The following is a 23,190-nucleotide window of genomic DNA, read 5'->3' as shown; positions in this document are numbered from 1 at the left end:
ATTCGCAATGTGATTATATAATGTGTACTTTATTTTAAAATGAACTTACTGAACCAACAACTTCCTTATTGATCATAAACTGTTTCATTTAACTGACGTGATTAAAGACCGTTAAACACTCACTAAACATTTGAAGCAATAACTAAAGGTATAAAACTATTATTATCAAGATAATGGTAACAAATTAATTTACACAAGTTTCTAGTTACATAATGTTACTTTAAAAAACTTTCTGATATTGTAAATATTACAACCACTTTAAGTGTATTGTCCAGTGATATTATATTATTTGAATGATGTAACATAAAAGTTATAACATAAGACAGCAAATGATGGTTCTCATCACAATAACATTTGTCATAGGGAGGAATCGAACTCATGACCTCCGGTATAGCAAGCCACTAACCGTTCGATCAATAGACCAGTCATAACAAATTCGATTATTATTCATTCGCGCATTTCATTAAAGATAAACTGTCTGATTCTGTCAAGTTAATCCCGTCAAGAAATTTAAATTAAACTTTTTAATTATAAGCCATAAAAATACGAAATTCTCACATGATGCAAGTAAGTAAGATCTGAGTATGTAGCAGCATGCACCTGCTTACCCTTTTGAATATTAAAGCGAAATCATCCAATATCTCAGCGCCTTCCTACCCTTTACATTTCTTACACTTTGCAAAAACTCGACAGCTTGGAGGACAACGGCTAACCCACACGTCATTCAAAAACTATAACTCTTTAACCCCAAAAACAAAACCAGCGCAATAAAATGACATACAAATAAACCGTCGCAAATCATATCGCAATACACAACCGGTAGTAATTCGACAGGTCTTTGGCCAGCTCTTTCATAAACTCTACCCTACCACGCTTGCCTTTAGTGGGGCGTCCACCTATGCACCTCACTTCATTTAGTTAGAGTAACACTCGCGCGCAGTCCGTCCATTTTAAAAGTATTAATTAAGAAAAGCAAAATGTGTGGGGAAATGGGCAAAGCTGTTTTGAGGGCGCTAACTGGAGCGCTGCTTTGCGGGCTCGTGTCCGACGCGGCGTATTTACAAGTAAGTTGAGCTACATTCTGCTTACAAAGTATTAAAAAACAACGTGTCTAAGCTTAGTGTTTAGTCATAATTTTGAGTAACTTCAATGCAGGGATGTGAACAACTAAGTAACTACCAGAAAATTAGAGAGTAGGATTTTTTTTTTCATTATTGGTTGTTAGAATAGGGGTTCTGGTTTCAGAAAAAAAATAGCATTAATCGTATAATATCAATAAAATTATCGTACTAGAATTGAGCTCACACTGAGAGCTCCGCATGCAAAAAAACACTACCTAGGCGATATGACTGCGTGCTGAAACATTTTCGTGCAAACAAACCGTTATTAAACGCTCCAATCACGTCAAATTTGCGACACTTCATAAAACTATTAAGGGGACAGTTTCCCAACAAATATCGATCAAATAACAGAAAAAAAGAGTGAAAATAGTTTGATATACGGAGGTAATGGTGGTGATTACACGTGGCGGCAGGTCAAACAAATATTGTGCACACATCTGTTCGGGTCAATAATGCTGTTTGTTAAGGCTGCGTTATTTGTTCAGCGACTCTTGTTTTTTTGGTACAATTTGTTATTTTATAGCAAGGGGAACTTGTCTGGACGGTTCGATGTTTATTTGTTTCGGTTTTTACGCCATTTCGAACACGCATACTGGAGAGATTACAGAATAATTATGTAACGTTAGCACAAGTATTTTTGGATAAGATAGAACAATGCTGACATTTAAACTTTTTACTGTAATTTTTTGTATTTAACTCCTATTTTTGTTTTAATTCCAATTCGAAATATGTTAAACTTAATTGGATATCAAAGTTAATTTGTTACTAGTTGTAACTTAGTTAATAATTGTTCCACTTATTGGTGTTCTTGTTAATAATGATTAGTTGGACAAAGTTACAGAAATTTGACGACAAAAACAATATCTACTGGTGAAAACAAACTTGTAGAAACTCTCTGAACATATCAACTGTTTGTTATAAGGTGACAATAGTGGCAAGGACATTAATTAAATGAGTTTTCATATACTTCATGTTATATCGCACATGTATTTATTTAATGTTTTTTTCGTTTTTGCTACTGCGAGTTTTCTTACTTAAGGGTAAGTATGTAAACAGTATAGTAAGTTACGGTATGGTAGTATGTTTGATGCCTGTTTGGTATGTTTTGTCTTTTTGTTTGTTGTATGATTAATTGCAGTAAAAACAGTAAAGTTGTGCTTTCTATTGTGTGTAAAATAAAATTCCGTACATATTGTAGGGCTCTACAAAATAAAGAGCGGTTTTATTAGTAACAATAGCTGTGTACAAACTGTTAACTCTCAAACTACACACTACTACACTATTTCATATTAACGCCCAAATGGAACCGTAATAAAGTTGCCAACTTCCGAATATCTGCATAGTTCAAAGGGCAAAGTTTCCGACAAATGTTTAAAGTACAGTTATTACAATAAAAGGGTGGTCCAGTCGCGACCTTAAAATATCTAGTTGCTATAACTTGGCCCTTCATAAGGGAGAGCTAACTTTTGCAATTTTCCTTTCAGCTGAATCCCCCAGAGGCCGTCAAAGGCGAATTACTGTTGGTTAAATTTACTCTCATTTTCGTTCGCGAGTCTGAGGAAGGCCTGTTTTTTAGTTTTATTTCTTTGATCAAGCCTCTCAAAGTGGAAATTGTTTGAAACTTGGTTTGGTCCAAGAATTAGTATTCACGAGTAATTTTGCAAATTCACACCTTTAAGTGTTTGTGTTACCTTTTTTTTTTCATTTACAACTCACTTTGCCACGATCCTCGAATCGGAAAGATAGACGTTTATAGGGTAACGTTTCATCAAAAGTACGTATGAAAAAACATTACCCTCCTTCTTTGGCAGTCGGGTAAAAAAATCTAAACTTAGATTAAAATATTTTAGAAGTAGTAACGCCATTTGCATTTGAATATTAAATTTCTTTAATTTATAAGGTAATTTGTAAAACTATAGAACAGTGAAGTACTCCGTGCAGTCCCGGCTAAGAATAGGACTGTCCCTTATCTTCCCGTGGGTGTCGTAAAAGGCGACTAAGGGATACATTGGCCAAATATGTAGATAATGTGCCAACGGAATCAAGGTCAGAGAAGGAAAACTCGAAAGAAACCCTGTGCCAACCCGTCTAGCCAGCGTGGCACCAGTAGGCTAAATACCTCCATGAAGAACGCACCAGGAACCAGGCCCCTAGTCCCCGGCAGCCCCACTAGTCCTGGCCACGGTAGCAGCCAGATAAACGGTGGGGCAGGGGGTGCTAAGAATCTCCGGCAGACGCCAGGCTACCACCCCAACCGACCACTGGCCCTGGTAACACATAACGTGCGCACTTTGAGGACAGACGAGAAACTGGTTGAACTGGAAGAAGTATTGAGCAAGTTGTGTTGGGACGTAATAGGTTTGTCGGAAATCCGTAGAGAGGGTGAGGATACGATAACCTTACAGTCCGGTCACTTGTTCTACTTCCGGGAAGGAGACAGAAAGTCCCAAGGTGGTGTCGGGTTCATCGTCCACAAGTCTCTCAAGAACAACATTGTGTCCATCGGAAGTGTGTCGAACAGGGTAGCGTACCTTATACTCAGAATATCCAAGCGGTATTCGCTGAAGGTCATACAGGTCTACGCCCCTACAAGTACACATTCTGATGATGAGGTGGAAGCTGTGTATGAGGACGTAAGTAGAGCCATACACAACACCAAAACACAATATACTGTTGTTATGGGAGATTTCAATGCAAGGCTGGGCTGTAGAAGTGATGGTGAATTGAAAGTGGGGGAATTTGGTTATGGGCAGAGGAACTCCAGGGGACAGAGGCTGGCCGACTTTCTGGAAAAAGAAGGACTCTATATGATGAATTCTTTTTTCCAGAAGCCGCCTCACAGGAAATGGACCTGGATGAGTCCCGACGGTATGACCAAAAATGAGATAGACTTCATCATGAGCAACAAAAAACAGATATTCAATGATGTCTCTGTGATCAATATGGTTAAAACCGGAAGCGATCACCGCATTGTGAGAGGCACATTGAATATCAATGTTCAACTCGAAAGATCGCGTCTGATGAAGTCTACGCTCCGACCGTCTATTGCACATATCGAAAACCCCGAGAACTTTCAACTCGAATTAGCAAATCGCTTCGAATGGCTAGACAGCTGCGCATCGGTGGACGATTTGAATAGCAGGCTGGTAGACACTGTCCGTACGATTGGGGCTAAGTATTTCAAGCCCAACCGTAAAAATAAACCTCAAAAACTATCCGACCACACCCGGAATCTCATGGCTAGTCGACGTTCTATGACGCTCCAAACTTCTGAGGACGCAGAGTCATATAGGCAGCTCAATAGACAGATCTCAAAGTCCTTGCGACGCGATATTCGCTCCTTTAATACGCAGCATATTAAGGAGACGATTGAGCGGAACCAAGGCTCCAAAGTCTTTTCAAGAGACATGTCTATTGGGCAAAGCCAGCTGACGAAGCTGAAGACAGAGGATGGACGCGTAACGTCTGATAAGTCAGAGATACTACGGGAGATAGAGAGGTTCTATGGACAGTTGTATACCTCGGTCTCAGTTGAGCCACCTGGCTCGGAGGGAGACCCAAGAGCCAAGCTAACCCGACACTACACCGAAGACATCCCGGACATCAGCCTGTACGAGATTAGGATAGCTCTCAAGCAGCTTAAAAACAACAAGGCGCCGGGCAAAGATGGAATCACCACAGAGCTTCTGAAAGCGGGCGGATTGCCGGTACTGAAAGTCCTTCAGAAGCTTTTTAGTTCCACCTTGCTCGAGGGCAGAACGCCGGAGGCGTGGAACGGGGGTGTTGTGGTACTTTTCTTCAAGAAAGGTGACAAGACCTTGTTGAAGAACTACAGGCCCATAACACTGCTGAGTCACGTCTATAAGTTGTTTTCGAGAGTTATCACGAATCGTCTTGAACGCAGGCTCGATGACTTCCAGCCTACCGAACAAGCCGGTTTCCGAAAAGGCTATAGTACCATAGACCACATACATACGCTGCGGCAGGTTATACAGAAGACCGAAGAGTATAATCGGCCACTTTGCTTGGCGTTTGTGGACTATGAGAAAGCCTTCGATTCCGTCGAAATTTGGGCAGTCCTTAGGTCTCTCCAGCGGTGCCGTATTGACTATCGGTACGTCGAAGTGTTGAAGTGTTTGTATAGTAACGCCACCATGTCAGTCCGAGTACAGGAGCATTGCACGAAGGAAATCCCTTTAAAAAGAGGAGTACGACAGGGAGATGTCATATCTCCGAAACTGTTCACAGCTGCTCTAGAGGATTCCTTCAAGCTTCTGGAATGGAAAGGACGAGGCATTAATATAAATGGCGAATACATCACTCACCTTCGGTTTGCCGACGACATCGTGGTCATGGCAGAATCGCTGGAAGAACTAGGGCAAATGCTCGGAGACCTCAACAGAGTATCACAACAAGTGGGTCTCAAAATGAACATGGAAAAAACTAAAATTATGTTCAACGTCCATGTTAGACCCACCACAGTCACTGTTGAGAACTGTGCTCTTGAAGTTGTACACGAATACATTTATCTAGGACAGGCAGTCCAGTTAGGTAAGTACAACTTCGAGAGAGAGGTCAGTAGACGGATCCAACTCGGCTGGGCAGCGTTCGGTAAATTGCACAACGTTTTCTCGTCCAAAATACCTCAGTGCCTTAAAACAAAGGTGTACAACCAGTGTGTGTTACCAGTGATGACTTACGGCTCTGAGACGTGGTGCTTCACGAAGGGACTTTTCCACAGGCTCAAAGTCGCTCAGCGAGCTATGGAGAGGGCTATGCTCGGCATTTCTCTGCGGGATCGAATCAGAAATGAGGAGATCCGTAGACGAACGAAAGTCGCCGATATAGCCCGTAGGATTAGCAAGCTGAAGTGGCAATGGGCGGGCCACATAGCGCGAAGATCGGACGGCCGATGGGGCAGAAAAGTTCTGGAGTGGAGACCACGTACCACCAAGCGCAGTGTGGGACGGCCACCTGCCAGATGGACCGACGACCTGGTTAAAACCGCTGGGTTCCGTTGGATGCAGGAGGCAACGAACCGGTCGCGCTGGAGAAATTATGGAGAGGCCTACGTCCAGCAGTGGACTGCTATGGGCTGACATGATGATGATGATGATGTTTCCTCTATGTGACACACCTCTATGGAAATAACGTATGATGGACGTACACTACATACATGACAGACATACACAGTTTAGTTCAAAAGACAATAGACGGTCTAGTTACAGGGGCTTGCATTATTTGTCTATACATTTTTAGAAAATTACTCAAAATTGTATTCATTTGGCTCAAAAGAAAGTTTCCTGAACACTTTTCTCTTTCTTTAAGCCAGAAATTTTTGTTTTAACGCTCATCACATGTTAAGACTATAGGCTGTACAAGGTAGAAAATAGCTTGCTTGTCAAAAGGAGATCACGACACTTGCACAATTGTCAATAGCGAGGTAGTGCGAAATATCAAACATATGTGTTACATAGTTCTTAAACGGAGTCTATATGACGCACACTGCGTTTTAGTCTTCAAAGAAAAAAAAATGAAGGTTATCTTTATCTTGTCTTAAAATGGCGTCGTCAAGAAGTTAGAATGCGTTTGTTTAATCACAAAAATTTAATTTAGTGTTGGTTTCGAAAGAAGCATTGAATCGTCAAAACAAAAAAAAGTCTTCTTATTTAAGTATTTTTGTCCTTAAATGTATTTAGCTACTTATGGTCCTTAAACCTAATTTCAAGCAATAACAATGTGAGTCCAAATAGCTAAATTAGTCCAAGCCGGTACCAATTGTATCCCTACATATATGACGGTAGGCTTTTATGGAACTTTACAATTACAAAATGGTACGTAACTACACAATTTGTTACCAAGGAAGTAAGGTTTGAGTATTGCAAAACGTTGGATTAAGAGTCTGTGGAACGGTCGCTCACGATATTGCAGACTTTCCCTTTAATTGATATTAATATAAACACAATTTACTTTTGCAATATTTTGTTTGCGGGGTATTACATAAATGTAACTAGTTAGGAATAAAGTAGCTATTTTGTTTAACAGTGGTATCACGTTTCTTGTAAGTTTGAACTTATCACACACTAGCTGTTGCCCGCGACTTCGTCCCCTTGGGTAGAAAATATAAATTATAATTTATGCCTGCCCTGTACTTTTACATTTTCTATTGTATTTTCGCTCCTATTAGTCGCAGCGTGATGGTTTATAGTCTAGAGCCTTCCTCGATGAATGGTCTATTCAACACAAAAATAATTTTTCAATTTTTCATTTTCAGATTAGCGCGTTCAAACAAACAAACTCTTCAGCTTTATATATTAGTATAGATTTGAATGTAAGGCAGGTTAAGTACAATCACTATTGTAGATATGGCCCTTGATTATTTCCTACAATGGTTAATATATTTGTATTGATGCCACTAATTAATGAATGAATAGTGAGAAATTGTAATCAGAATATGAGATCAAAAATACAATGTTAGACCTTGCCTTGATCTCTTGGAGGTTGCCGGAAAACATTCGTAGGTTTCTTGTTAGGAATGCGTGTCTTAAATATTTGGTGTTTAATTGTGTTTTGGTGAAGGATACACAAACAAATCCCTTTCGTTACTTCCTGAATCTCGGTACCCAAATTTATTAAATAATACCGATTTATTAAATAAAAATACCGATTGGTCCACTATTTTATTATCTTGTTGTTCATTAACTGGCCTGAGTGAGAATTTTCACTAACGCAAAGTGGATCGGAGCAGATCGCAAAATAGGCAATGAATCTCCACGCTACATTTGTAAAAATAAATATTCTCAAAAGCATGGTAAACATTGCGATTAGTCAAAAATGCAGCTTAAAACAGAGGAAAAGCACCCTTAATCTATATCTATACTAATATATAAAGCTGAAGAGTTTGTTTGTTTGTTTGTTTGAACGCGCTAATCTCAGGAACTACTGGTCCAAATTGAAAAATTCTTTTTGTGTTGAATAGACCATTCATCGAGGAAGGCTTTAGGCTATAAACCATCACGCTGCGACTAATATCAGCGAAGTTACAAGGGAAAATGTGAAAAAAAAACAGGGCAGGTATAAATCATAACTTATATATTCTACCCACGGGGACGAAGTCGCGGGCAACAGCTAGTATAAAAATATAAGGTTCGTTATATTGCATCACATTTGATCGGTTGGTGCTTAAGGGAACGTTCAAACAACTGACCGTAATAGCCGTCTATAAGGAAGCTAAAGTTCGAGACAGTGGACTTATCACTAGTTGCGTAATAGTATTAGAGTTATTGTTATGTAATAAAACTATGTAACAATGACTTATGATAGCTAAATAGGTTACTTTTATTCTTCACTTGAATAAGGTTTCATATGTTTTTTTTCATACCCCGCACCCTTCTTGGCATTAAGTTCTTTTATCGCGCATGCGTAAAAAAATTAAGTCACATGCGTAAAGATGTTTAAACTCAGAACAAGTATTCGTGGATTTTTAATTAATGCTTGTTCATACCATAGTTTTGAATATAGAACACGCCACTGTCTCTACGTGATTTTGTACTTCTTAATATAGTTTGCTATATCTAAGTGCAAAATACATTATTGGACCAATACCTAAAGGGTTTTGTGTACAAATATTGCAAAACCTTAAGTTACACCGAACCAAGTTAGTAAAAGGACTTTGGCTTATAGATACAGTCAGCAACAAAATTCGGTTATCGTAATTGGATTTACAAAGTGACAGTATTTCTCCGTGACATGTACTAAGTGTCAAACCCATTTACCTATTACCATAACAGTTACTCAAATAATAAACTTATGGAGTAGAAGCAAGTTAAAGAAGTAACTTACGGAGTTTCTTGCCAGTTCTACTTTATATTAAATTATACTTTAAAATTTCGTATTTAAAACCGTTACATTTGTAGCAAATCATATTTGTAAAGCATCTTCTTTAGAGTTCATGAAATTAGAAGTTTATTTAGAAAATCTATTTTGTTACCGACTTTTGTTGCTGATAGTACTAGGTAGATCAAAAGGTAGGCACTTTCGGTGCTACTGCGCAACTCCGGGCGTCCGTGACAACGCGCATGCGTGCGATCCCCTCTCACCAACGAGCGGCGCGGGCGCAGGCGATGGCGAAATGAACACGTTTGGATTTAGATAAAATATTGTTTAGATTTATTGGGTTTATTGGAGACAGATTTAAACTCTTTGCCACAACACCATCTACACAGTCTCAAACTCAGTAGGGCTTGTATTATAAGTACTAGATAAATGATAAAAAGAATAAAATCGAAAATCAAAAGATTTTATTTCAAGTAGGCCGTTTCAAAACGATACAATATGGAGTCTAGGTTCACGATTACAAAATGTCATTCTTATGGAGAAGACCCGGTTGAATCTCAATGAAAAATACATAGTATACATATTTCTAAATACAATATTTTACTTAAATATCACATAACAGATAATCGTGCTTATCATACAAACATTCGTCTTGATTAACCTTTTTCTTCTATTAAATAGTCAAAGCATTAATTAAATACACATTTTATTACAGATATTTGAATAATTTCCTACAAGGGGACAATGACCTGTTCTCGATAGAATACATTATCATTAATTAAAGCAATTGCTTATTGCAAGTTTGCCGTTGCATATTAAAACTTACTAAGAAAGTGAATTGATAAATATTTACAAAACATTTAGAAGCCGTTACCATATGTTCTTATGTGACTTCTGCATTATGGAACTTAATCCTTGTGTCGCGGGGAGTTTCAAAGACACCCAGATTCGAAGAAGTATCTGTGACACGTTGCGCTCAGTGAGTTTGTCGACGTGATCTCAATTACTCGGCTATAGGAGTATATTATGTGCATTCAAATAAAATGAAGTAATCAAAATCTTCATGACATTTATGCTGAGCTTAATATATATATTTTTTTGCAATCAGAGAATTTTAATAAATGTCATAACATGTGTATAGTTTTTATAACGTTCAATAGTTTACTAATACTATAATGACAATAATCGAATCGAATTGATAGTAATCGAATGTCTCAATAAAAGTTTGTTTTTTGTTTTTCCGAAAACATGCAAAACCAATCACAACAGTCCTCAATGACACCATTAAGCACAATCATAAAAACTATAACATTTAAAAGCTTATGTAAGAGAATGATACACATACACATGTTGCGTGTAAAAACCGGAACGGTGTCACGGCCGGCCGTTGAATCTGGTTCTCGGCTTATGTAACTTCACTTTCGTTCTGTCATCAATTAATCTTGACTTGTAGAAAGGTTATGATACGATTTTGGTAGTTATTATTTCATTTTAAAGCTATTATTTTGTAATGTAGGTCTGTTTATAATATGTTACATACGATAATGATTTCTCGAAAAATGCCCTAGTTTTTTTTACGGCATATTTCTATGAAAAAACGCTCTAGATTTACTAAAAAATTTGTGTTATTTAGTTCAAATATACTGAATATAGTATGTCAATTAGTATTTTAGCTCTCTGTTTTTTGTTTGAAAATAAAACGTTACTGTAAAAACTAAAATTTTAATAATGTAATTGAATACCCTTTATAAAAATACATTCCAATATACAATGGCAAGGTTATTACATGCCAGTCTACTTATTCTGATTTTAACAGAGCTACGGAACCTAACACAGTATTTTAGCATTTTGCACAAGTAACGAGAACATTAACACGTTCTCGTTGGACTGATTTATTATGCGATGGCGCCAGCGACGGAGCTTCATTCACCAGATCTATTTCATTCGTTCATCTCTTTAAAACAGTTCAAAGCTCTCCTGAATGAATGGCAAATTAATCAATCGGTTTCCTGGTTGGTTATTTTTTTTATTAATAAACAAAACACGATCGCTGAATGTTGAAAGCAATTGGATTCAAATGTTTCGAATATTGGTAAACAAAACACAATCACTTTAAGTTGTTTATGTGAGGTTCAATGTTCATCCTTCCAAACTTTTTCTTTCTCTGATTTAAAAACAATTTATAACTGGATAGTTTTACAATCATGTTCGATGTTTGCGTCACTTAATGATAACATGGAAGTGAAAACTTATTTGGTAATATTGCTTTTTATAAAACAGCTCTAAGAATCAACTTATGTCAAAGTGACCGTTTTCAACCCACTTCAAAAACGAAGAGGTTCTCAATTCGTATTTTTTATGCTTGTTACCTTAGAACTTTGAACTACATGAACCAGTTATGTCGGTTCTTTTTTCATTTAAAGTGAAATAACTGTCATTTGATCCCATCATAAATTCACCAACTTTTGCTCAGTAGTTTTCTATTTGATGTCCATTTTACGTTTTTATGTCTACCATAACTTATTATAAACCAAGTCTCATATTCCATTTCTTTCCAGCAATACGACCCATATGAGGTCCACTACGAGCAGGCAGTGGTCCGGCCGAAGCCGCTTCGGGAGCACGAGAAGCCACAAGACCTGCGCAACGTCCCCGGCACGCCCGGCGTCGACTTCCCGATATACCACTCCGTGCCAGACACTGGGTTTTCATGCGATCACGTGCCAGTCAGACCTGGCATGTACGCTAACGTGGAGACTGGATGCCAGGTATTTGACATTTATTTGTAGAGTTGTTGGTGTCATGTTGTCTTTCAGATGATGTCACATTTATTGTCACGATTTGTATGTCCTTAAACCTGTATTTTGGATGAATTTAAGAGCATTACATATAATTCAGTTTTGGTATCATATTCAAATTTTATTAAAATTTGCATTCCATAATGTATGTTCTGCAGATAAAATAATAAGCTTATAGCTAGGTACAATTATGGAACCTTTAGCCACAGGCATATTGTGATAATTCATCAAATTTTTTGTTAAAAAAAATTTGCAAAATTTTCTTCTTTCATAGTTTTAGCAGTTTAAAATTAACGTTTTAAAATAATTGTACGACTACTGTTCGGATCTAAAAACAACCAAACAAGTTTCTTTTGGAAGCTAGCAACAAATCTCTGGAGGAAAACTTTGCAAGGGAATTGTGTAAAACAAATAGAAATATCCAGACTTTGCATACATTCGAGCATAAAGGAAAAATAAACCTTGTCTTTAATAAACCAGTATATTTACAACAAGTGAAATTCATTTGGAAACTGACGTCACTTCCGCAACTGTAACTGGCGTTAGGTTACCAGAAATATAATTCGATCACTCTTACATCGTAATTCATTGACTGGCCAGTTAGTCTAGTAGTTAGTGGCCTTACTTGCTGTTCGTGGGTTTGATTTCCACCCAGGACAAATGTTTGTGTGATGAGCACGATAATGTTATTCTGTGTCTGGGAGTAATTTTCTATATTAAAATAAATAAATAAATGCGGACAACATCACATACATTGTCCTGAACCCAAATTAAGTTGCCAAAGCACTTGTGTTATGGAATTCAGATACAACGAAGGTACCCCAAACACCTAGACCCGAGGCAATGTAGAAATGTGATTTTTACATTGACCCGACCGGGGATCGAACCCGGGATCTCAGAGCTAGCGACACCTTGAAACCGGAGCGTACGCCACTCGACCACGGAGGTCGTCAAATAATATTGCGTCTTCATTTAGAAATATATAAGTAACTTTACCAGTTTCTAGTATTCACAATACAAGCTGCACAGTTTGATACTAAATTGCATTGTGTAAAAGTTGTGGAATATTTTATTACTATAATTTACACAACCAATCATATGAACCAATCGGGATCATCAATATTCAATAAATGATATGAAAGCAAGAATTGAATTTAATGGTGCCTAAAATGAATTTTACATAATGCAGGCTATACTAGTCAATCATTTTCGTATCACTTAATTACAGCCTCCAGGCATTGTGTTAAAACAACTGATGATAGTTCGATTATGATTTCAGAGTCATAATCACTATTATTTTGATATTTGTTCCAGGAAAATACGATATTATCAAAGCTATATATTTTTGAGATGTTATGGTATTGTTATATGGGTTCTAAGAATTGTTGTTGCGTCTAAACATAATTGGATTTGTTTTATTTGCAAATTCGTTTATTCTAAGCGTTTTTCTTTCATTTTACCTTCAGAAATCATATTGTGTCTGTACTTTGACCTCTAATGTCCACTACTTTGTGAGAACAGGACAGAAAGATTAATTGAAGTAGCAGCACTTCACTCTTACAAAGAAATTAGACCATTTATTACATTGTACTATAGGCTTTTATCACATCATTCTCATAGAAGGCAGTTGGCAGTTTTTGACAGTTGCTTTTGAAATGCGTCTCCTATGCATGGTCATTCCATTTAATACGCAAGTTTAGTCTAACTTTCTATACAACATCCAGCCAGTCATGAAAGTTAAATATTGTTAATTTATTCAACCCATTTATTGACGATCAGGTATATTCGCCATGTTGTTTGTTCCGAACTAATTTGAATAAGGAAGACTGTAGTTTCTAAAAAGTTCCGAATCGAGATCCATTATCTGACTGTTTCAAAACTATCCAAAGCTTACTGACCACATAGAAAGTTGAAAGAGTTTTCAAATTAAAAAGGTTTGTAGCAAGAATTTTAAAATAGAATGAAGGTTTTAATTATGCTATTGAAAAAGCCAGGCATCCCATATTTTATGGTAAAACACTTACTGAGCTTCGAATTAAAATGCGCTTCACATTTGCGACCCCATATTTCTCCAGTAAATTCATTAAAGCAATGTTGTAGCTCCATGCTGTGACGGCGATCACAAAGTGCATTCCAGATTTAATTTGTTCGTCCACACAGCTCTCTGTTATGTTAGGTATTTTAATATAGAGTATCTTAATTTGATTTAACGATTTCTGTGGGATGAAATTTGATTACTGGAGAAATGTTTCTTCTTAATCAATAACCAGTGTTGACTTAGCGTGGTGATGAATGCTTGGTAAATAATAAATAATAAATAAATAATAAATAAATAAATATTCCACAACTCTCACACAACGCCATCTAGTCTCAAACTAAGCAGAGCTTGTATTATGAGTACTAGACAACTGATAAACATACTTATATATTTCTATATACATACATAATATAGATAAATTACACCCAGACACAGAACAAATGATCGTGCACATCACATAAACATTTGCCCTGGGTGGGAATCGAACCCACGACCTCCGGTATAGCAGTCAGGGTCACTAACCACTAGACCAACAGGTCCGTCAATGCCTATGTAAAGCAATTATACCATGGTATCATGCATTCATTTACATTTGAGTTGCGTAGATCACTTCTTTTTTATTAAACTTTTAGAACAGTATCGAAGAACCTACTTTGATCTTCGAGTATGACTTTGACTATGTTTTATCTTTAAATTGCTATATGATTAAATTTTTCGTTTTCAATAACTAGATATATCATGTTAACAAGACTAAAACAGCTTCATTTCGAAAATACGAAAGTGAATTTAATTTTGTTATCAACATCACGCATACCTCCTCGTAAATCGTAGGTAGTAAATTCAATAAAGCGCCATTGGCATGAATATATGGAATTATCGGATAGTTTAGATGACGCTAAGTCTAATGATAGATGGGATAGCGTGGAGATTGAAGCCCTGAATCCAGCGGGATAATAGTTCGACTGATTTATGGCATGCCCTCTGTTATTAGCTATATTATACAGCATGGAGACACTAGATGTCGCCGCTACCTACTTATATTTGTGTAGGCAATGTCTAAATATCGATAAAAGCAGAAAAATTGTCATTAATGTGTATCTAAGTTAGCTTTGTTCGTTTTTTGTTAGAGTTCTTGTGAACTATTGATGACTTTAAATTGCTGTGCAGATACTAATATTACTAATACTAATACTGTCATGCCCTGAAATTAGTAGAGCAAATATTAAATTTATAATATTCTTAAATTTGATATATCGTCGTATGGATATGCCTAGGAATCGTAGGCACGGCGATCTCGAAAAGTTTATGGAGTATAATCTGATAAGGCACTTTTTTATCTTCTATCTATACTAATATATAAAGCTGAAGAGTTTGTTTGTTTGTTTGAACGCGCTTATCTCAGGAACTACGGGTCCAAATTGAAAAAATCTTTTTGTGTGGAATAGACCATTCATCGAGGAAGGCTTTAGGTTATAAACAATCACGCTGCGACTAATAGGAGCGAAGATACAATGGAAAATGTGAAAAAAAAACAGGGCAGGTATAAATCATAACTTATATCTTCTACCCACGGGGACGAAGTCGCGGGCAACAGCTAGTTATTTATATATTTTATATAGTAAAGGTCCAAAAGTTCCTGATTTAGACTTACATTTTGTTCAAAATAAATTTTCTCTCACCTCCAGTTGCATTATGGCTCAGAATGCACACAAAAAGTTCCTAGACACACCAATTCTCACAGTTCGTATGTACTCCATACAAGCTTTACTATGCATAAAGGAGCAGCATTTCAAAGCTGTCTGACTAATAGAGTGTCAATCTGTTGCATGACGTCACAAAGCAGCATCGCTGGGAGCTTATTATGCGTCTAGACCACGCGGCGCCAGTTCCCGACACTTCTAAACTATTTAGCAATATCGAGACTGGAGTTCTAGATGAGGAATATTCTGTTTATATTCGTTACAAGATATGATATTAAACCCGTTATATCAAACGCAAGTGCAATTAGGTCAATGTGTAGAGGAGAATGTTGTTCAATCGTATGAGTAACATTTTTGTAAATATTCGCCATATTCCTCTAATTATGAACTCATTTATTCTGTAAGATTCGGGTAAATCATTACTTTCAGATGTTTTTTTTGAGGACACTAGATTCGACACTAAAAAAACTCAATTCTTTAAATTTAAAGAAAAAAGAATAACGTTATAGGAATATGTAACAATAAAGTTATCTAAATAATGTTAGTTCATTTAATAACACAAACTATTTATTCATGAAAAACATTTATAACGCAATAAATACAAACTAACATAGCATTAAACTCACTAATTAATGTTAATGCAAAGCTGCTTTCCCATTTCGAATAAATATTTAAACATGCAAACACTTCCTAATTAATAAGGACACCATTGAAAAACAAAAGCGGGTCACGAAAGGGCCCCACGAAAGGGCTCCGCCGAAGGGCCCCGCAGAGGGCCCTGCCGAAGGGCACAGTTGTTTACTATTACATCTTTTGTTGTCGCTACCTCCGATTATGGAAACAACGGTTCATGGTAAAGAAAAACGAAATCTGCTGCCTTCTGCGCTTAATAATGAAATATATTAATTACTTTCATTTACATATTATTTGACCTTATAATTTCAATGATTTCAGTAGAAGACTAGGCTGGTGGTAAACTAGAATCTAAAAAGAAAACGAAAAGTATAAAATATACATCAAGCATGCTGACCAACGGTAAGGTTTTTTGGAATGGTATATCCTCGAATATTCCTGGAATATTCTTCGAATCGTACTCACATATCACTCTGCTGTGAAAACCTTTTCACAAATACATCGAAACGAAAATGAATCACTATGATTGGGTTTGAATTAAGATTTTCTCACATTTTTTACTTCACTTATTGTCCTTACCTTCAATAATAAAAAAATACATAAAAGAGAAAATAAATAATGGTATTTTGTATTTAGACTCGTACGTTTTTTGTTTTCAATCAACTTGTCTATTTGTCTTCTATGCTCGGAGTCTCTACCTTTAGTTAAAGGTCTGACGTATGTTGTTAAATGCCAATGATATTATTACGTGTAGGCGTTTCCCTATGGGAAATATACAATTATCGGACACGTGTATTGTGTTTATCTAAAATATAGATTTTTCTTCATGTATTTTGAAAGTTACTCTCTACAATCAACTTATTAATATGGAATTTTCCTTGGTCAAAGAATGTATTGACATTACTCAGTATTTGCTTTCGGAGAGTTTTTTTCTAACTCTTAATTAATTAGCATTTATAAAAATACTTAAGATTAAATGATATCTAGAAGATTAATTAAGATTTTTTCTTACTTTTGTGTAAGCACAAAATGAACTTTTATTATCAAATATTTAGATGACACTGCACCACAATTTTTTTTTGTCGAATTGATAATAATTTTTGTCTCTCCTTTTTTTCTGTCTTTTCATCATGATAATAAACTTGCACTCGATACAACACAAAATATAAAACAAAATTAACCTTTCAGCATATACGATCAAGAGCATACACATACAAGTCCAGTGTATATCAACTAAACTTTTCTCATTTACAACATGTGTTGTCGACCGATTTATGATGCAAGATTCAACGGCAATTCCCTTGCAATCTGGGAGATGGTCATTCTAGTACTGTAGCTTCGTACATTGGGTATCCAATACGTATCTATGCAGCTACGACTTGTATCTTGGTCTTGATTGGAAGCTTGATGAAATGTTATTCGTGGATAGGATTGGTAGGAAGGGTGCGTCTGTCTTCTGTATTTAGAGCAAATAAGATTGTACTGTGAGATGGCATAGAGCGACGGCATGCGAAATGTTTAAAACTCATTATGTTGTCTGCATTTAGTTAGATGTAAAATAATATGTATTTAATTATGTTTATGTTTAAATAAATGTTTTTTTTTTGTAAAGATAGTAAGGTTAGAAGAAAACTTAAAATTAACCGAAATAATATTAATATATCAATACTTCTTAAAAGTTTTCCAGAAAAAGAATATCCCATACAAGGGCGGCAGGTTATTTTAGAATTTTCTTTTAAATTTAATTTCTAAAAAACCTTTGAGTTTCTACTCCATTATACAGTATTGGTAATACAGATGTTTCAACGTAATTCGTAATACGGAGTTCGTTAAGCAAATTAAATAAGTTTGAAGTTCGAGTGACCTTGAGGTGACCCCATAACTCTTAGGGCCTGGTAATTTTAACTTGTTATTTGAATCACGTTATAATGCTCACGAAATTAATATAACTTTCTCTTGCTGTGCGACAAAAAATGCTTTTTTTGCCAACGCTTGGCTTATTAATAGCGGTTCAATATCGTATTCGGTCTAAAAAAATGCCAGATGAACCAGACTGCCAGAGAGAAACATAAAAAAGTGGATATGTCATTGAGTTGCTTAAACCAAACATATAATTTCCTTTTATCAAGAATTTTGTATTGCCTTCGATACTGTCATTTTATCTATAAGGATCCTAACACCGTGTTCAACTTGGTCGCAGTTAAGTAATAGTGTTGCAGGTTTAAATCAAGACAGTGCTCTAGACTGCACAGCACGACTTTCCTTCAAAACGTGGTAGAAAATACCTGGAGCCATTGAATTCTTTATCCTATCAATATTAGACACGTGAAAATGTGTTTAGGTTGATGTCTGTTCTTCCACGCTAAAAACACTAAACGGCTTTGGATGAAATTTGATACACAATTCACACCCTAGATTAATATATGGGGTTTTAGTTTTTATGTTCCCGTGAGATCATTTTCTATTTGTACTGATTCGAGCTGCTGGCAATAGCTAGATAAAAATATGATTATTTATTATCTTCTTTTGTTCCAGGCTTACCACGTATGCCATGATGGTCGTGAGGGCAACCAGGGAGCTTCGTTCCTGTGCACCAACGGCACGCTGTTCGACCAGGCCAAGTTCGCGTGCGATTGGTGGTACAACGTCGACTGCTCTAAGGCTACCGTGCTCTACAAGTTTGTATATTTTCTGTACCTTAAGACTATCTAAAATTATTTTAGATCTATGTTCATCAAAATAAGGACGAAGATGCTTTACAAATGAAGTTGGACGTGTGGATTGAACTGGGGTAAAACCTGAGTAAAATAAAAATAAAATATACTACCGAAATTTACAAAAAAGAAACTATTTGCGAAAAAAATTAGTATCGTTTTTGGACTTTGCTTATAATTCGATCGAGTACTGAAACAGAGCAAGTGACAGATGTTCAAGGGCATCTCAAAGTCAATTTGATTTTCCCTATTAGGTTTGTAGTAAGTAATATCAGGTATTGGGTATTTCGAAATCAAGAGAAGTCATTATAAGAAGAACTGGGCCTTTTGTTTTGTTTCTTCACCTTCAAATATGATTATTAATAATGGTAACAGTATCTTCTATAATAACATTATACGAAAACTACTAGGCTGCAAAATGTTGATCAGAGCTATCCCCGGAGATAGTTTATTGGGTTATGTATAGCAAAGCCCGAGTCGGTTGATAGTCCAAATACGTCCAAAATCAATTACAGACGTATGTGGACTGTGGGACTATATTTGGACTAAAAACTGTTAGCGGGCCTGTTGAAATATGGTTGGGAATGCACTAGTCTATGTAGAATAGAAATTCAGTATAGGTTATATTTGAAGATTAAATATCATGTCTAGAATATAAAGTTCAAACTTGTGTTTTTCTTGTATTGGATATTACGTAAATAGTACATTTTCCATTATCCTTACTGTCTGTCGAAAAGCAATATTTTTCATGACTTTTTGTTCATATTTATGAAGGAGTAACATAACAACTCTCGTATTTACACGTAAAAATCACTGCTCAATTTAATGGTGGGAATAAAATACGATTTTTTTAATCCAATTTCAGGTTGAACGCCGATCCCCACCACAACCCATTCGTACCTAAACCGAAACCCCATGAAGAGGAAGCTCCTCAAGCCCACTACGATCCCCACGGACAACACGTTCCCGAGGTCGAAGACGTGCGCTACGTCCAGCATGCCCAGCAAGCTCCACAAGGCATCTACTATAGAAAGTACTAGAGAGTAGGAGACGAACAAATCTTGCCATTTTTGTATAAAAATATCACCTTATTCGGTAAAATAGTTACCAAGAACGTAATATATAGAAGTGAATCCTAAAATGTGATTTATAAAACTAAAAATTCACAAACATGCCAACTTGAACCTTAATTTGTAAGAATCATAACACATTTTCGAAAATCATACATTCATGCACTCACATTCGGTACTGCAGAAGTAATTTATATTATTTAAATATTAAAATGCTTTTTCATACCGTTTATTCTTACATTTCACAAAGGTTTTTTGAATTGAGAACTTAATTGTATCACGCTAAAGTTCGTTGGTATTAGAAATTATGCTAATACTGGCCAGTGATAAGATCTTGGCTGCCATATTTAAAATGATACTATTTTTAAAACTCAACCGATCAATCAAAACGATCTCAAAAAAGAATAAAATGTCTTTAGTTTTTTCGTGTTTTAAGAAACAAACGCTGTTATAATTTTGTGTTGAGTTCTATTCAACCGTACATTATGTTAATTTATAAAAGGAAAATAAATTAAAACTCAATTGAAATTCAAAGTGAACTAAAAATATACTGAAGAAGCATCAATTTGAATAATGTTTATTTTTCGTAAAATATGGCAGTTTCTTGATCTTAAATTTCATTATTCAAAAAACGAATATCATTGCCGCCATCATTTCACAATTATATTCATACTCCTTGCATTACACATTCATTTTTTTCATAAGATTAAAATAAATCAACTTTGGTAGATAAGAATAATTTGTAACATATTTTTTTTTAGAATTAAAAATCTTCTTTTATTTAAATGTGTGTTTTATTTTCATTTTGATACGGTTTAGATTTGAATTCGTCTTAGCTGGTGAAGTACGAAACCTGATGTCATCCACCTACTATAAGGTCTACCTTACAATTATTACTATATTTTAAACCACTTACTAAATAATTTGCTCCTTGAGTTGCGGGGTGTTTCACAATTGCTTGTCTTTCGGAGAAAAATCACTGTGGGTTTGGTGTGGTGATCTCAACTGCTCAATGTAATAATAGGCGCCGGTTAAAACCGTGTATTGCACCTTCTTGCTTTAGGAGGTGATGTGGTAGAAATTTAATACGTATGTTCCGGATTTGTTTAAATTTTAGAGAAAAATTGTCTACACAAGATTTTTCAAAGAAGATACCATATAAAGTACCTAAGCGATAAATTGTCTGCAGTCAAAAGCTCCATCTCAGTTTGATAGGTCTTACCGTATAAAATACTGGTCCATTTCTTTTTGAATTCAACACAGTGAGATAGACAAAAGCATCTTTCAAAGCTATCTTTGCAATTTCTCCTCATCGAGGGTCTTTGACCTTTTAGTACAAGACAAATAACCTAGTAACCGAAAGTACATAAAAACTGGTCAAATGCGATTCGGATTCACGGCATTAAAGGTTCCGTAATGAAAAACAATTTTGCAACAAAAACTTTTCAACCATCAAATTTAGGGAGGTCCTCTCTGTTATTGAACAACGATTTTAAATTATTTCGTTGTGTATAGCGTCAACGGAAGTTCATGAGATAAACTCTGGTGACTGATAAACGGATGGGTGGAGAGACGGGCAGACGAACAGACTTCAGTGCCTTAACAATGTATCGTTGTAAGGTTCTGTTTTTACCCTATAAGTTCAGAATCCAAAAAGGATAGAATAGCAAGTAACTCCACACGATGAGATCTTGTTAGAATTAAACTAAACACAAATATCGAAATAATTAATGACAATCTGGACATGAATATATTAACCTAATTTAGATGCGTCAAGTGTTACAAATTAGATACACTCGCGGTTACCTGACGCTTGATTGGACACTCGACATATCGAAATTAATACTCCAAAATTAATCTATTGATACTTATCATGTTCTTGGTTAATTCAAATATGTATATACAGATTGAAATGTGGATATTACCATATTATTATTACGTTTCCTGATCAAGCGAAGTTCACAATTTAAACATCGCTTCCGTTCATGAAATTAAGTCAATCAGTATTTTTTGCAATAAATTACGAAGACTATGGAATGAAATAAACCTCAAACATGACTCAAACTTGCAACTTCGGGTTGAAAGTACTAGATGTTTTGCCAACTAAGCCACCGGGGTCACTGAACAAGAGTAAAAATTTGTCCATTGTATCTTGAGAGGTCTTATGGGGATGTTGATAAAAATGGCTTTCTTGAAAGATCATGGAACTTGGTACTTTAAGGTAAACCAATTTCGTATGGTTACAAATATGCTTATTAATTATAACAAGAGGCATACATATTTGTAATGATACGTGGGCAGACTGGAAAATTATATAAATTCAATACATTTTCAGACCAGACATAACTTGCTTGTTTATTTTGGAATAAATAAAAAACAATGTTTTTTCTTGAATTTCAATCCATACGTAAACAAAAGGGGGAACATAAAATATATATTTTCGTATCTTATAAAAAAACCATTGTTTTACTGTTAAAGAAATATGCAGCTGAAAGAAATCATGTGTATCGTAGAATATTCCGGTAAAGACGGACAGACGTTCGTTTGGTAATTGACAGGTAACAATGAGTTGGTAAAGTTGTAGTCTTTTTTTTGTTTCAGATACAGACTATAGATTTTTATTATGTTTTTGTGTGGTGAGATTTTTTAGTTTGATGAATGGATTGAAATGCTTATTATTGCAGAATCAATCCCCGTGGTATCAAATTTCCTGTAAATTAGCAAAGATTATAATGATTTAATTCTACTAGAAGCATATCTCTACATTCCTTGAGCATTGTTAGCTAGTAGATCGACTTCTTTTTTTGTAACTGCTGCTTTGAATGCCTTAGACATATTAAGCTTCCGCTTAATGTAAGTATAATAAAGTAAAGAAAAATCTCCAGTATTCAATAAAAAATGAAAAGATAATCTTCAAAACAAAATAAATAAAACAGTTTCTATTTATTAACGCTTTTTTACCAGTTAACTTGGCTCTTTTTCACCAAGTACCCGAGCCCCAAATTATATGCTATCAGCTCCATAATTTTCAATTTTCTGAGATCGTTTGAAGTATAAATTATTTGTAATTTAACAACTTCCTCGTATAAAAGTCGAGGCTTTAGAACAAAATAATATTAAGAGTTTTTGAGAGCATGTTCACTTTTTGGGTCGTTGGCGCTGGCATAAGATCGTAAAGATTGGGGTAATAGGGATATAGATTAGACAAAGAAGTAAAATATGCAGCAATACGTTCATTTTTATAACGTCCGTTTTTATAAAAGTAAGTTTTTTTTTCCGT

The 23,190-nt window shown here is 35.6% G+C and overlaps 1 protein-coding gene and 1 pseudogene across 1 annotated transcript; both read left to right on the top strand.

Annotated features, from left to right (window-relative positions):
* Positions 1 to 238: 238 nt before the first annotated feature.
* LOC113508599 lies at positions 239 to 20,280 on the top strand. Its single transcript, XM_026891722.1, has 4 exons — positions 239 to 1,064; positions 11,516 to 11,725; positions 18,662 to 18,804; positions 19,706 to 20,280. Exons 1-4 carry the CDS (start codon positions 978 to 980, stop codon positions 19,878 to 19,880), a joined length of 615 nt encoding a protein of 204 aa, XP_026747523.1. The 5' UTR covers positions 239 to 977; the 3' UTR covers positions 19,881 to 20,280.
* LOC113508598 lies at positions 3,053 to 4,077 on the top strand (annotated as a pseudogene).
* Positions 20,281 to 23,190: the final 2,910 nt, after the last annotated feature.

The sequence above is a fragment of the Trichoplusia ni genome, chromosome 2, assembly GCF_003590095.1.
Source record: "Trichoplusia ni isolate ovarian cell line Hi5 chromosome 2, tn1, whole genome shotgun sequence".
Lineage (NCBI taxonomy): Eukaryota > Metazoa > Arthropoda > Insecta > Lepidoptera > Noctuidae > Trichoplusia > Trichoplusia ni.
Note: the sequence above shows the minus strand (reverse complement) of the source record. Positions and strands in the feature narration are given on the sequence as shown.

Coding starts and splice junctions, on each gene's coding strand:
- LOC113508599 (XM_026891722.1), top strand. CDS start 978: ATGTGTGGGGAAATGGGCAAAGCTGTTTTGAGGGCGCTAACTGGAGCG. Junction 11,726..18,661: donor ACGTGGAGACTGGATGCCAG/GTATTTGACATT, acceptor CTTTTGTTCCAG/GCTTACCACGTATGCCATGA. Junction 18,805..19,705: donor AAGGCTACCGTGCTCTACAA/GTTTGTATATTT, acceptor ATCCAATTTCAG/GTTGAACGCCGATCCCCACC.